General features: G+C 42.8%; 1 protein-coding gene across 1 annotated transcript in view; it reads right to left on the bottom strand.

The window, feature by feature from the left end:
* Nucleotides 1-12,233, bottom strand: part of LOC131480344 (contactin-associated protein-like 5) — a 478,118-nt gene that overhangs the window by 18,452 nt on the left and 447,433 nt on the right. Inside the window, exon 20 of the mRNA XM_058664336.1 lies at nt 2,803-2,933. Within this exon, the coding sequence (XP_058520319.1) occupies nt 2,803-2,933 (131 nt within the window). The remainder of the gene's footprint in view (nt 1-2,802; nt 2,934-12,233) is intronic.

The raw sequence follows: 12,233 nt of genomic DNA, 5'->3' as shown, positions 1-12,233 counted from the left end.
AAGGGAATAAATGTTGGCGGAGATACCCTAGATGTCGTGTTTTAGTGTTTAGATTGAAGATCTGCTTCCAGAGTTCAGAAAGAGCAGAGAGGAGGAGGGACAGTAGCACAAGTGCAGGGTCTGTGTGAGCATGGATTTCTAGCAGCTGTGCTGTGCAGGGTAAGTATTGAGGCTGAGGTAGGAGCAGATGCCCCTTTCCCATCTCATTAAAAATGTTCATTTTTTTTATTCCAGGAAGAAAACGAAGATATCTAGATTGCATGAGGAGTTGGACACACACACACAAGATCAATATGTTTTACTATGGTTCCATTAAACTGCTTTCCAGTTTAAAAGCAGGTAGATTTTTCCTCTACTCTAGTTCTTTCCTACTCCCTTCAGTATTTTGGAGTTAGTGTGTTCTTAATTAATAGGTATTTACTGTTGATGGCAAATGACTTTGTAAATCATTTAGATGGAAGGGGGAAGCAATACCTCACATTGCTCTCAATTGTTCTATTTGTATCTTCTATTCATAGGAAACAAAATAGGAAATATCAAGCAGGAGAAAGAATGAGTTACAGATATAAATGTCTGTCAGAACACTTGCCTCTGCCTATCACATCCTCAGAGAGGACAATCAATGAAATGTCATGATTTGCATTTCTTTTTTTTTTTTTTTTAAAGATTTATTCATTTTATTACAGCCAGATATACACAGAGGAGGAGAGACAGAGAGGAAGATCTTCCGTCCGATGATTCACTCCCCAAGTGAGCCACAACGGGCCGATGCGCGCCGATCCGATGCTGGGAACCTGGAACCTCTTCCGGGTCTCCCCCGCGGGTGCAGTGTCCCAAAGCTTTGGGCCGTCCTCGACTGCTTTCCCAGGCCACAAGCAGGGAGCTGGATGGGAAGTGGAGCTGCCGGGATTAGAACCGGCGCCCATATGGGATCCCGGGGCTTTCAAGGCGAGGACTTTAGCCGCTAGACCACGCCGCCGGGCCCATGATTTGCATTTCTTGCTTCCCTCAGTTTAGATTCCAAACTAAATTTTCACATAAGATTGCTCCTCCACTTCTCGCTTAACTTTCTACTTGCACTTTACAGTTGACAATCAATCCTTAACTTGAACCTGACTAAGATAACTGAGATCCATCACTGAATAATCTGACACCCTAGATTCCAGATCCCAAGGGTTACTCAACGCTTTGGTTCCATTGCTGTGATGCCTTCCCACACCTCCTCTTCACAGCTGTCTCTCCACTCTCCTTGAGACCGTTGGGATCTCTGCCTCATGCCTCCTCCCTGGCAAATGAGTCTTTCCATGCAGTGACTCCTAAAAACTATTGAATCTGAAAATCTTACCATGGTACTCTCCAGCTTGAAACTTGAAGTCTGTTTTTGAGCACAGAGATATCATAAACCTCAAGAGAATCAGCCATTTTATTCACAAATAATTATTGACCCACTGCTGTATGGGAAGCATGACTTCACCAATAGAGGGATGTCAAGGCAAGAGGAAATTTATGTTCAATATTTGTGCGTTTGATTTACTTTAGAGACAGATGCCTGGCAGGGAGTAGTTGGAAAGAGAACTCCCTCTTCAACTGGTTCACTTTTCGGATGCATACACAGCTACGACTGGGCCAGGCCAAATCTAGGAGACAGGAACTCAGTCTGGGTATCATATTGGGGGTATGTATCTAATTATTTGAGCTTTCATTTGCATCCTCACTGCAATTGCATCAGCAGGGGTGTGGAATGGAGAGCAGGTCCAGGACCAGATAGATACATTGAGTAGGATATGTGTGTTCCAGCTGACGGCTTATCTGCTGTGTCAAAGCCCTATTGTTTTTATGTGTGTAGTAATAGCATGCTTTATTTTGAGGAAACAGTCAAAAAGCAGGAAAATTATGGAAAGGGAGAAATAAAGAATACTTCAGTGATGTTCTTGATTTGGGTGTGGCATCTGTTCCCCAAAGGGGGAGCTAGGCCTTAGCTGGAACCATGGATTCTGTATGTTCTGCAAGAGAATGGAGAGTATGGCATGACAACAATGCCGGCAAGCAGATGAAGCTCTGATGAGAGGGGGTAGAAATGCGCCTGGAAAAGCAGGGTCGGACCCTGAGAGTGAAGACAGCGCTGCACAGTTAGGAGCATAGAGCAGAGGACAGGAGCATTGCATGGGGTGACTGTTGGGCAGTCGGAAGGGTTTGCCTAGGGTCTGTATTCTAAATGGGCGGTGTGGCTTCTGCCTAAGTTTTTTTGTGGCCTGTCCACAGGGCAGTCTGTTCTTTGGGCAGAGATCATCAGGATTTCACAGAAGGCCTTTCACATCCTGTGTAACTTTCAGATCGTTGAGTTCTAACTTGAGAACATAGGCATAGTTCACCACAGAATACTTACATCATCCACAGTACTTCCTGTCACCTGGTCACACTTCCTCCATTGCCCTTGTAACAGCATCTTCTGACTTCCTCCTCTCCCATGTGTATTTCTGACCACAATCCCATCTGCGCTAATCCACATAGCCGATAGGACATGCACCTGGTGCTTGCTGCTCTCCCACCTCTTCCAGTTAAGTTGTTGCAATGTGAGGCCCTAGGATTTGCATTCATAACAAAGATACAGTCTCTGAGGGTACTTTGGGATGAAGAAGCACATCTTGGTAACCAGTACTCTGGCTTGCCCAAGGTTGGCCCATGTGCGACTCATGACTATGTCTATAAGCCTCGGCTGTTATTTTGGCTTTGGGTAGAAATCAGAACACCTTGACTGATCAGCTAAGACTGAAACAAGTGTGAATAAGGAAGGTGGTGTACCTGCATGGTAAGCTCTCTCCCCTCTCGGTTTATCTTCAAGTGATGCATCCTTCCATTAGCAAAGTTCTCTACGTCAATGGTGAATATGTGGGTGTCTTCCTTGCTTAGCTGATAGCGGACCTGCAAACTTCCTTAAAAGAGAAGTGGTAAAAAATGGTGTTAAAAATAGACCACATAAAATACAAAATGTGATCAGATCATATTTTGATTGATTTTCACTTTATGACAAGGACCTATTTCTTAATCCTCGTGTCATTTTCATGTTGAATTTGAATTATGCAGGCTCATCCCAATGGAAAATTCTGGTGCAGCAACAAAACAAAAGTGGTCACTTGTGTGTCTGTGTGTGTGATCAGAAACCAGGATGCTATTGTTACATAATTAGATTACTAAAAGTCTAATAAGATAGAATTAACATTACCCCACTCTCTGCAATTCTCATCGCTTTCTGCAAAAATTTCTTCCCAGCTTCGCTACTTCCTCTTCAACATAAAGGAAGATGGGACAACCAGCTCCTCTGCCACCCACTGAGTCCAATGTTACTGATCCACATTCAATGTGGTTAGAACACAGCAAGCCACTTTAACCCTCAGTGTCCCAGTGCATCATTCAAGTTTCTATGGACATGTCCTTTCCAGATAGACATTCACTGCCCATTCAAGGTCAGGAAATCAATATTCTGGTGAGCATTTCTTATGAAACGGGACTGAACAGGAAACCTGAGAATTCTGAGTCAAATTAACTACAAAGTAGTATATGTGTGCGCGCACGCACACGTGAAGAAAGCGAGCATTCGATCATAAGGTGAGCACTTCGCTGTAAATCAAATTCTTAATGAGCGAGAAAAGCTCCATGTGAGAGAATTCCTTCAGAGGTAATTCCACTGCCATGTGTAGTTGTCGTCTCCCTTGGCCACATTTTCCCACTTAACTTCTCACATCACTGGCCACTGGCGGGGAACTCAGTAGTCTCCGGGGACACTGTCTGACATTTCCGCTCCTGGTGCTCTCCTGTCCGGTGTCAGTGCTGTCCAGACCAACCAAACACCAAGCACTCTTCCCAGGTCACACACGCAGAAAACATCAGTGTTAAGTGACAGTGTCAGAGCTTGTGGCCTCAGGGATAAACACTCTAGGAAAGGACAGGAACCGAGGCATCTCTCCCTGATCCTCTGATGCCACTTGCCTTCTCTGAACCTCATCTCTTCAGGTTTCCCAGGGTTCCTAGCCACCCCCCTCCAAGTGATAAGAAGACAAGGGGTTTAACCCGCATAATCACTCCTGATAGATGCTTCAGTCCTTACCATGAAATAATTTTGGAGATGATTTAGCAATAAATTGATACCCATGTCATTTTACAATACACAAACAGTATATAACACTAAAAAACATCTAAGAAAAAAAATCTAATGATCTAAAGAATTATCTAAGAAAACTCAGTTAAATATTGTGAGGCCGTTACTTGACAATCAGTCAGTAGCAGCCTCTTTCTGACTTCTAACTCATAAAATCCCAGTACTTGGATAATCAGTTCATCTCAGTAGAGTCAACCAGTGTATGACAGTTATGTAGCAGGCACAGCGATGAATACCACATTCCTGGAGGCAGATTGGATTCTCTCACCATTCTACTGATGAGGAAATTTAAACCTGTGTATATTCTTTGTGTCGTTTTCCATGATAGACACCGCTGGCATTTATGCATCTTTGCTCACACCTCTGTTAGGCACTAATCCTCCCAATAGAGATCCTATCCTTGGAAGTATTCTTAAGCTTCCGGACTTACACTTCATCATTAATACCTCATCTAGCGTTTTTGTTACAATAGAATTCTCCATCCTGAAATCATTTTCTTGTGATTCCTGGGAGCAGAAAATCAACTCACAACTTTTTCCAAAATAAGTCTGAAGATATATAAAATGGAAGCATGGATGCAATATGGAAAATTGTCCAGGATCAGGGCTGAAGATTCCTCATCCCGTGTGTCATCTTTAACTGTGTGGACAGAGGATCAAAAGCCAACAAAACCTCTCTGACTTGAAGACTCTGTTGTTTCTTCAGGTCACCTCTTCCCGTCTCTGCCAGGTCCTGGCATCCAGAGCTCATCCTTTCTCCCCGGGAGCTCCTCAGACTCTCCTCCTGGCTTCAACTACGGAATTGCATTTTCTGGCTAGAGCCCTTTATTCCCACCCCACACTCTTGCATGGGGTTTAGCACATGGCAACCACCACAACTTCATATTCTCAAAGGCAATGGACTGATGGAGGGTCTGTAAATCCTTCAAACTAGAAAGGAACTGATTGGTGGGAGTGTATGGTGAATCCTCCACATTGGTGTAATACACTTTTTCTCATAAATTTTATCTCTGCTTTTTGGTGTGGTGGTCCACAGTGCACCTGTATTATAAAGAGTGCATGATATTCCACCCATGTGGGATATCTAGACTGTGTTCCCAGTTTCCGGCCCAGCTCTAATTATTGCTGGCACTTGATGAATAAATGGGCAGTTGAAAACTTTCACTGTTTCTCAAATAAAAAAAAATGTTAAAAAATAACCAAATAAAACTGCCATAAGAATCAGATAGTTCCTGTTTCTACATGATTCTGGAGTGTATGCATTGTAATGGAATTATCCTTGTCAAAAAAAAGCACACTGTAGACTTTACATTGTAGAAGTAAAGAGTTCCGTGTTTGGTGACATGTGTTAAATGCATTTGTGACATAGAACATAAAGTTATACTAAGTTGAGAAGTGTCTGCGTAATGGTTGCGTTTGTCATTCGTATCAGTCTCAGGTTGTCCTGGCTCCTTTGTCTTCCTCTTCCTGAAGTTAAGCTTCCCCAGGAAGCAGTGTGGCTTGTTCGTCTTTGTGTCTGCAGAGACTAGATCAGGGCCTGCTGTCTGAAGTCTCCAGAAGATACCTTGACAAATTGCCACTCTGGAGAATGTTATCTCCATTTTGCCAAAGCTATGAACTAATATTAATTCAATGTTTGTTGTGTGTAATACTCTAGAGAACAAGTAGCTACACTGTTCTTTAGGAAATTTATAATTTAGCTGAAGGAAACAAAGGTACCATCATGCTTCTTGCTATGATGTGCCCACCATTTTTTAGGTACTTAACATAAGACTAAATACACTTTCAAAGTCAAATTCTTAATTTACAGATCAGTGTTTTGTGTAGCAATTAAGACACTACATCTCATTTCAGAGTGAGTGGATCTGATTCCTAGCTCCAGTGAATGACTCCACTTCCTGTTAATACACACCTCAGGAGGCAGCATTGATGGCTCAAGTACTTGAATTGCTGTCACCAGTGCTGGATATCCAAATTAATCTCCTAGTTCATGGCTATCAGTGAGTGAACTACCAGACAAAGAATCTCTTTGTAAGGAGAACTGAAATTTCAGTTTCAGCCGTGCCCTGTCCATTGCAGACATTTGGGCAGTGAAATGACATGTGGGAGATATAAAAATACTTTCATAATCCTCGCCTTGAGGAGTAGAATTTCAGGAAAGTTTGAAAGTTTCACAAGTAAAATAATAATATGGACAATGCAAAGGGATCCGGTCCCATTTCAGCAGAGAATGTTAGAGTGTATAAAGCACTTCCTTTCTGCATTACTTATGCCTCCAAAGAGAAGTATGGCAGCATTGAAATATGTGGAAATGGACAGAGATGGATGGAATCACAGAGGGAAAGGGTCACTCAATAAACAATACACAATGTATTTCTTGTGATTTCAGAGAAAATTGGCATGAACCATGATTGAGAACATGAGTTTCCCAGAGATAATTGTTACTGAAGGAAGGTAGAACTTAGAACAAAAGCAAGACAATTATGTAGCTGTAGATAGGGTCATGTTATCACATGGGGCCCAGTGGAGCCCTTTCAATGGGCTGGGTCTGTGGCGTAGATGGCCAAGCCACTGCTTGTGCTGAGGCGTCTGCATGGGCACCAGTCCCACAGTCTCCACTTCAGAGCAAGCAAATGGCCTGGGAATAGAAGTGGAATGGAAATGGAATGTGGATTAAATGGGGACCTACCACTCATAGCTCGCTCGCTCGCTCGCTCTCTCTCTCTCCTTCTCTCTCTCCCCCCTCCCTTCTTCTCTCCCTTTCTCCCTCCCTTCCTCATCTATGCAACTCTATCACATAAGTCAATCTTAACAACAACAAAAAGGACCTCTGTGGACATTCACTGTGTGGATAGTCACTCAACCAACCTCTTTCTATTAAATCTTGTAGAAACTTGGAATCACAGAGATCTCAAATAGCCAAAGTGATCCTGAATAAAAATAACAAATTTGAAGCCATCATATTACCTTACTGCAAAACATGCTACAAAGCTAAAAGAAAGCTGTCTCAATACAAAACAGACACACTCTGAGTCTTGCTACTTTTGCATTGTATAAATCTAAATTAGGCTTGAGATCTGAATAAGTATTTCTTGTACACACACTAATGGAATGTAACCAAATGCCTAGAAATGCACCCACATTTCTATAGCCATTTAAAAATTTTATTTGAAAGAGTTGTAGAAGAAAGAGAGAGACAATTTAGAGAAAGACAAAGATCTTCTGTCTGCTAGGTCACTGCAAAAATAACTGCAATGCCTGGGCTGGGTCAAGCAAAAGCTAAGCACTCACGATTCATGCTAGACTCCCACGTGGGCCTAGGGGTTCAAACACTTGGACCGTCTTCTGCTACTTTTTCAGTCATGTTAGCAGAGAGCTGAATAGCCAAGTGAAACAGCCAGGCCTGAAATATGTAATACCTTCTTCGAGGGGTGCAGCTTAACACACTGCCCCATGAGGCTTTCCCAGCCAATAAAATTTCACTAAAATTTCAACAATATAAAATGGGAAATGACAGCCTATTCAATAAAATGTTAATTTACTGCAGTGCCTGGGATGAGGGACTGCCTCTGGATCCTGAATTCACTTTCCTGTTTATGTGAACTCTGGGAGGCAGGGGTGATGACTCAAGTAATGGAATTCCTGCCTCCCCTGGGAGGGACCTGCCCTGCCTTTCTGATCCTGGCACTGGCCCAGCCCCAGCTGTGGCAAACATTTACGAAATGAACTAGCAGAGAGAAGCTCTCCTCTGAGTCTTACTACTTTTCCATTGTATAAATCTAAATTAGGCTTGAGATCTGAATGAGTATTTCTTGTATAAAGACACATGAATGCAGAGAGACATTAAAAAATACTCAACATCACTAATCATCAAGAAAACGAAAATTAAATTGTTAGTAAGATATCATCTTGTTCCAGTTATGATGATTATTTACAAAATGGGAAGTGGCAGATGCTTGCCAAGGACATGGAGACAGGGGGGTTATAAGACATCATTGATGGAATCTTAAATAGAAACACAAACTTAGAAAGCTATACACATATTCCTGAACAAAACGCAATATAAAAGCATCATAGAGTCCATTTCTCCCACTGCTCAGCATACGCAAGGAAATACAGTCAGTATGTTTGTAGAGATACTGGCATTTTCATATTTCCTGCACCATTATTCACAATAGTCAAGATACAGGGTCAGCCTCCATATCTATTAACAGAAGAAAATGCAGTATATAAACATGATGTAAAGCACTCAGCTACAGAAAAAGGATAAAATACTGGTGCTTTTAGAATATAGATGGTGCTGGAGGACACTTGGTGAAAGGAAATAAATCAAGCACAGGTAAAAACCTGTAACATGACCTCATGTATATGTGGAATCTAAAAGTGTTGATCTTAAATCTGAAGGTAGAACAGAGGTGACCAGAGACCATGCAGAGTTATCAGGAGGGAAAGTGGAGAATCTGATTTAGCAGGTATAGTCTTACAGGTAGGAGGAATACATTCTAATACCCTACTGAATGGTAAAATGAATCCAACACTTTATATGTAAAAATGTCCAGAGGAGAGGAATTTGGTTATACTCACGATGGTATGTTGAACCCTTTAAGCAATGGATATACTAGCTGCTTTGGCTGATCATCACATAATGTATATGGTCATGGAAAGATTGCTCCCCACAGATGTGTATACTCATTAAGCATCAATCAGCACTAGTAGCAGTAATAGAAGTGGAGAGAAGAGAGTTTAAACGGGGAACATCCATGCTTGAGTGCCAAGGAATTTGCACTTACGGAAGCAGCCATTCTATGAGGCAGTTGAAGCACACGTGTGTGGGCAGGTATCTGGAGCAGCAGACAGGACTCCCCTATGATCACCGCATCTTTTATCAGAGTGCTTATAATTAAGTCCCAGCTCTGCTTCTTGTGTCAGCTTCTTGCTAATGCACACCCTGTCAGCCAACAGATGACAAGCCAAGTACTTGGATCTCTGCCACCAGTGTGGGAGATCCAGACTGAGCCCCCACTTCTTAGCTACCATTGTCAATCAGCAAATGGAGACTCTCTCTCTCTCTCTCTCTCTCTCTGCTTTCAAATAAAATGAAAACAAGTAACACATTAAAAACCTGTGAAAATGTGTGAAAACATCTGCAACAAAGGTTATTTCCAAAAGTTCATCTCAGATACCACGCTATAGATGCCAAATGTAAAGGACATGATTTGATATGCTTCAGCTCCTCAGAATACTGAAAAGGAGACTGATCCAGGAGCTCCATCCCCACTGTGGACTGCAGCGCATTCTCTTATTGTCAATATCTTGCTTTACCATTTCACTTTGAAAGCAGCAGCTTCCCCACGGTTAAATTCTCCCTGTTCTTGATTAGTCAGCTTTGATCCCACATTTAAACAGATCCCCCACACATTTGAGGTGTGAAAACGAGGCCACTAGGGCCCAGCACAGTGGCACAGCGGCTAAGGTCCTCTCCTTGACATGCCCGGACCCCATATGGGTACACGTTCTAATCACAGCAGCTCCACTTCCCATCCAGCTCCCCACTAGTATCCTGGAAAAGCAGTTGAGGACAGCCCAAAGCCTGGGCAGTCTGCATCCACATGGGACACCCAGAAGAGCTCCTGGTTTACTGGCTTTAGATTGGGTGAGCTTTGGCCATTGCAGCTCCTTTGGTAGTGAATCAACAGATGGAAGCTCTTCCTCTCTGTCTCTCCTCCTCTCTGTCTCTGCTCCTCTCTCTATATATCTGACTTTGCAATCAATCAGTCAATAAACAAATAAATAAAATCTAGGCCATCTTCACCATCTCACCTTCCCCTTGTCTTCTCCACATCAATCACTGGCATCATGTTCCACTGTTTGTTCGTTTTATAATACTGGGAGCTGGGCCTGGCATCATGACTGATCCTCCACTGATTCACTGCCTGGGAGCTCCATTTTCCCTTCAGCTCCCTGCTTGTGACCTGGGAAAGCAGTAAAGGATGGCTCAAAGCCTGGGGACTCTGCATACACATGGGCCACTCAATTGAAGCTCCTGACTCCTGCTTTTAGATTGGCTCATCTCTGGCCATTGTGGACATTTGGTGGTAGTTGGGGTGGTGAAACAGTGGGTGGAAAGTATATCTCTCCTTTTCTCCCTAGATCTGCCTTTCCAATAAAAATAAATAAATCGTAATAAGGTTTATAAAAGGAATACCGGCAGCTCTCCTCCTTTGCCTTATCAGCAATTCTACAGAAATATGCTACATTAATGTTCTCTATAGAAATCTGGTCCTGGCTCGGGTTGGGGCAGACCAGGCTGAGTCGGTTCACGTCATCCACTGGCAAGCCCAAGTGCTGAAACTGTGTGGGGGCCTGGCCGGGTTTGGTTGCGATAAAAAAAAAAAAAAAAAAAAAAAAAAAAAACAGTACAAAACACAAAATGCCAAGGTGAAATGGCCTGTGCCAGTAGGGAATGCAACACCCGACCAGCACTCCTCCCACTGGTTTAGGTGAGGGACGAGAGTGTGATGGGCAGAGCCGGGGAGAGATGCGATACTCATTGGTTCCAATAGAGGTCGGGGCTCAGAAGAGAGCCAACCCAGGGGTTAAAACCATCAGCTGATCGGAGTGATGGACGGTGGCGAGCACTGTGCTTGCTAGTAGTACATGTAGGAGCCTGGACTGGGAATGCCTCAAAGTTTTTTTTAGGGGGATTCCCCTGAACAAAATGGAGGAATCAAAGCATTACTCAAAAAAAGATGGAAAATGGAGTAGATGAATCAACCACCTCAGCTTTATGCTTGCAGCGGAAAACTGGACAAGGGGAAACCCTAAGATGGACTATGTCAATCAGTGGACTCCGCACCAGCCTCATCATACCTGGACTGTTGCTGATGATATGTTGGAGCTTCTAATTGATCGAGGTGACGCTCTGCTGGCTCTGCCTACAAACCTGAGAGGGCCTCCCTAAGAGGCCGTTGAACTTGAACTGGACAAGTGGGATGCTGGACTCTGTATGGTGTAAACTTTTAATTAGGGAATCTCAACGGAACTTGAGCTGTGGTTATGCATCAAGGTGAAGGAATTCATGATGGGGGAAGGGTTTGGGGTGAAGGGGGGGGGAATCCCAGTATCTATGAAATTGTGTCATGTAATGCAATGTAATTAATGAATAAATGAATATTAAAGGAAAAAAAAACAGTTTACAGAAAAATTGGAATTTAAAGGAGTTTATTGGGACTGACAGTTAAAGTCGCTGTCTACAGCACCAGCATCCATTATGGACGCCAGTTCGTCATGGCAGCTCCACTTCTGACAAATCCTTACTAATGTGCCTGGGAACACAGCAGAAAATGGTTGGGCTCCTGTAGCCATGTGGGAGAACTGGAAGGAGCTCCTGGCTCTTGGCTTTGGACTGGCCCATCTCTGACTGTCGCAGCAATTTGGGGAGTAAACCAAACTATGGAAGATATCTCTCCCTCTCTCTGTAATTCTGCTTTTCAAATAAATAAAAAATCTTCATCTAAAAAAAAAAAAAAAAAAAAAAAAAAAGAAATCTGGTCCTTGAAAATAAACCCTGACTCTCCACCACGTTCCAGCTCCACAACCACATCCTAATGCAATCAATCACCTCATTCCCTTCCTTTCTAGATTCAACTGTGAACACAAGTACTTAAGCTGTAAATCAGATGTCACTGGTTAAATTGTTTTAAAAGTTCACGAATGCACTTAGGATAAAGGCCAGATTCTTTGACAGGGTCTGTAAGAACTTGTATACACATCACTATTTAACATTAATTTTATAAAAAGGGGCGATTAGCCTCACCTACTTGGACATTTTGAAGATAGTCATTTCGGACAGTACTTCCATGTAATTTTATTTTTTCCTAAATGTAACTGAAGTTGAGGGTCCATATTTGGGTTCCTTTCCTTAATATTTGCCATATGATGATGAAACATTGGAGAACACCACATTTAGATAAAACATAAAACAATCTCACTTACACCGGTTTGACTCCCCAGTGCTCTTCATTGGCTGCAGTTCTGTTAGCGTGTCTGAGAAAGCAGCAGATGTAGTTCCAAATTTG

The sequence above is a fragment of the Ochotona princeps genome, chromosome 5, assembly GCF_030435755.1.
Source record: "Ochotona princeps isolate mOchPri1 chromosome 5, mOchPri1.hap1, whole genome shotgun sequence".
Classification (NCBI taxonomy): domain Eukaryota; kingdom Metazoa; phylum Chordata; class Mammalia; order Lagomorpha; family Ochotonidae; genus Ochotona; species Ochotona princeps.
The sequence above is the reverse complement of the archived record's forward strand: the minus strand, read 5'-3'. Positions and strand labels throughout refer to the sequence as shown.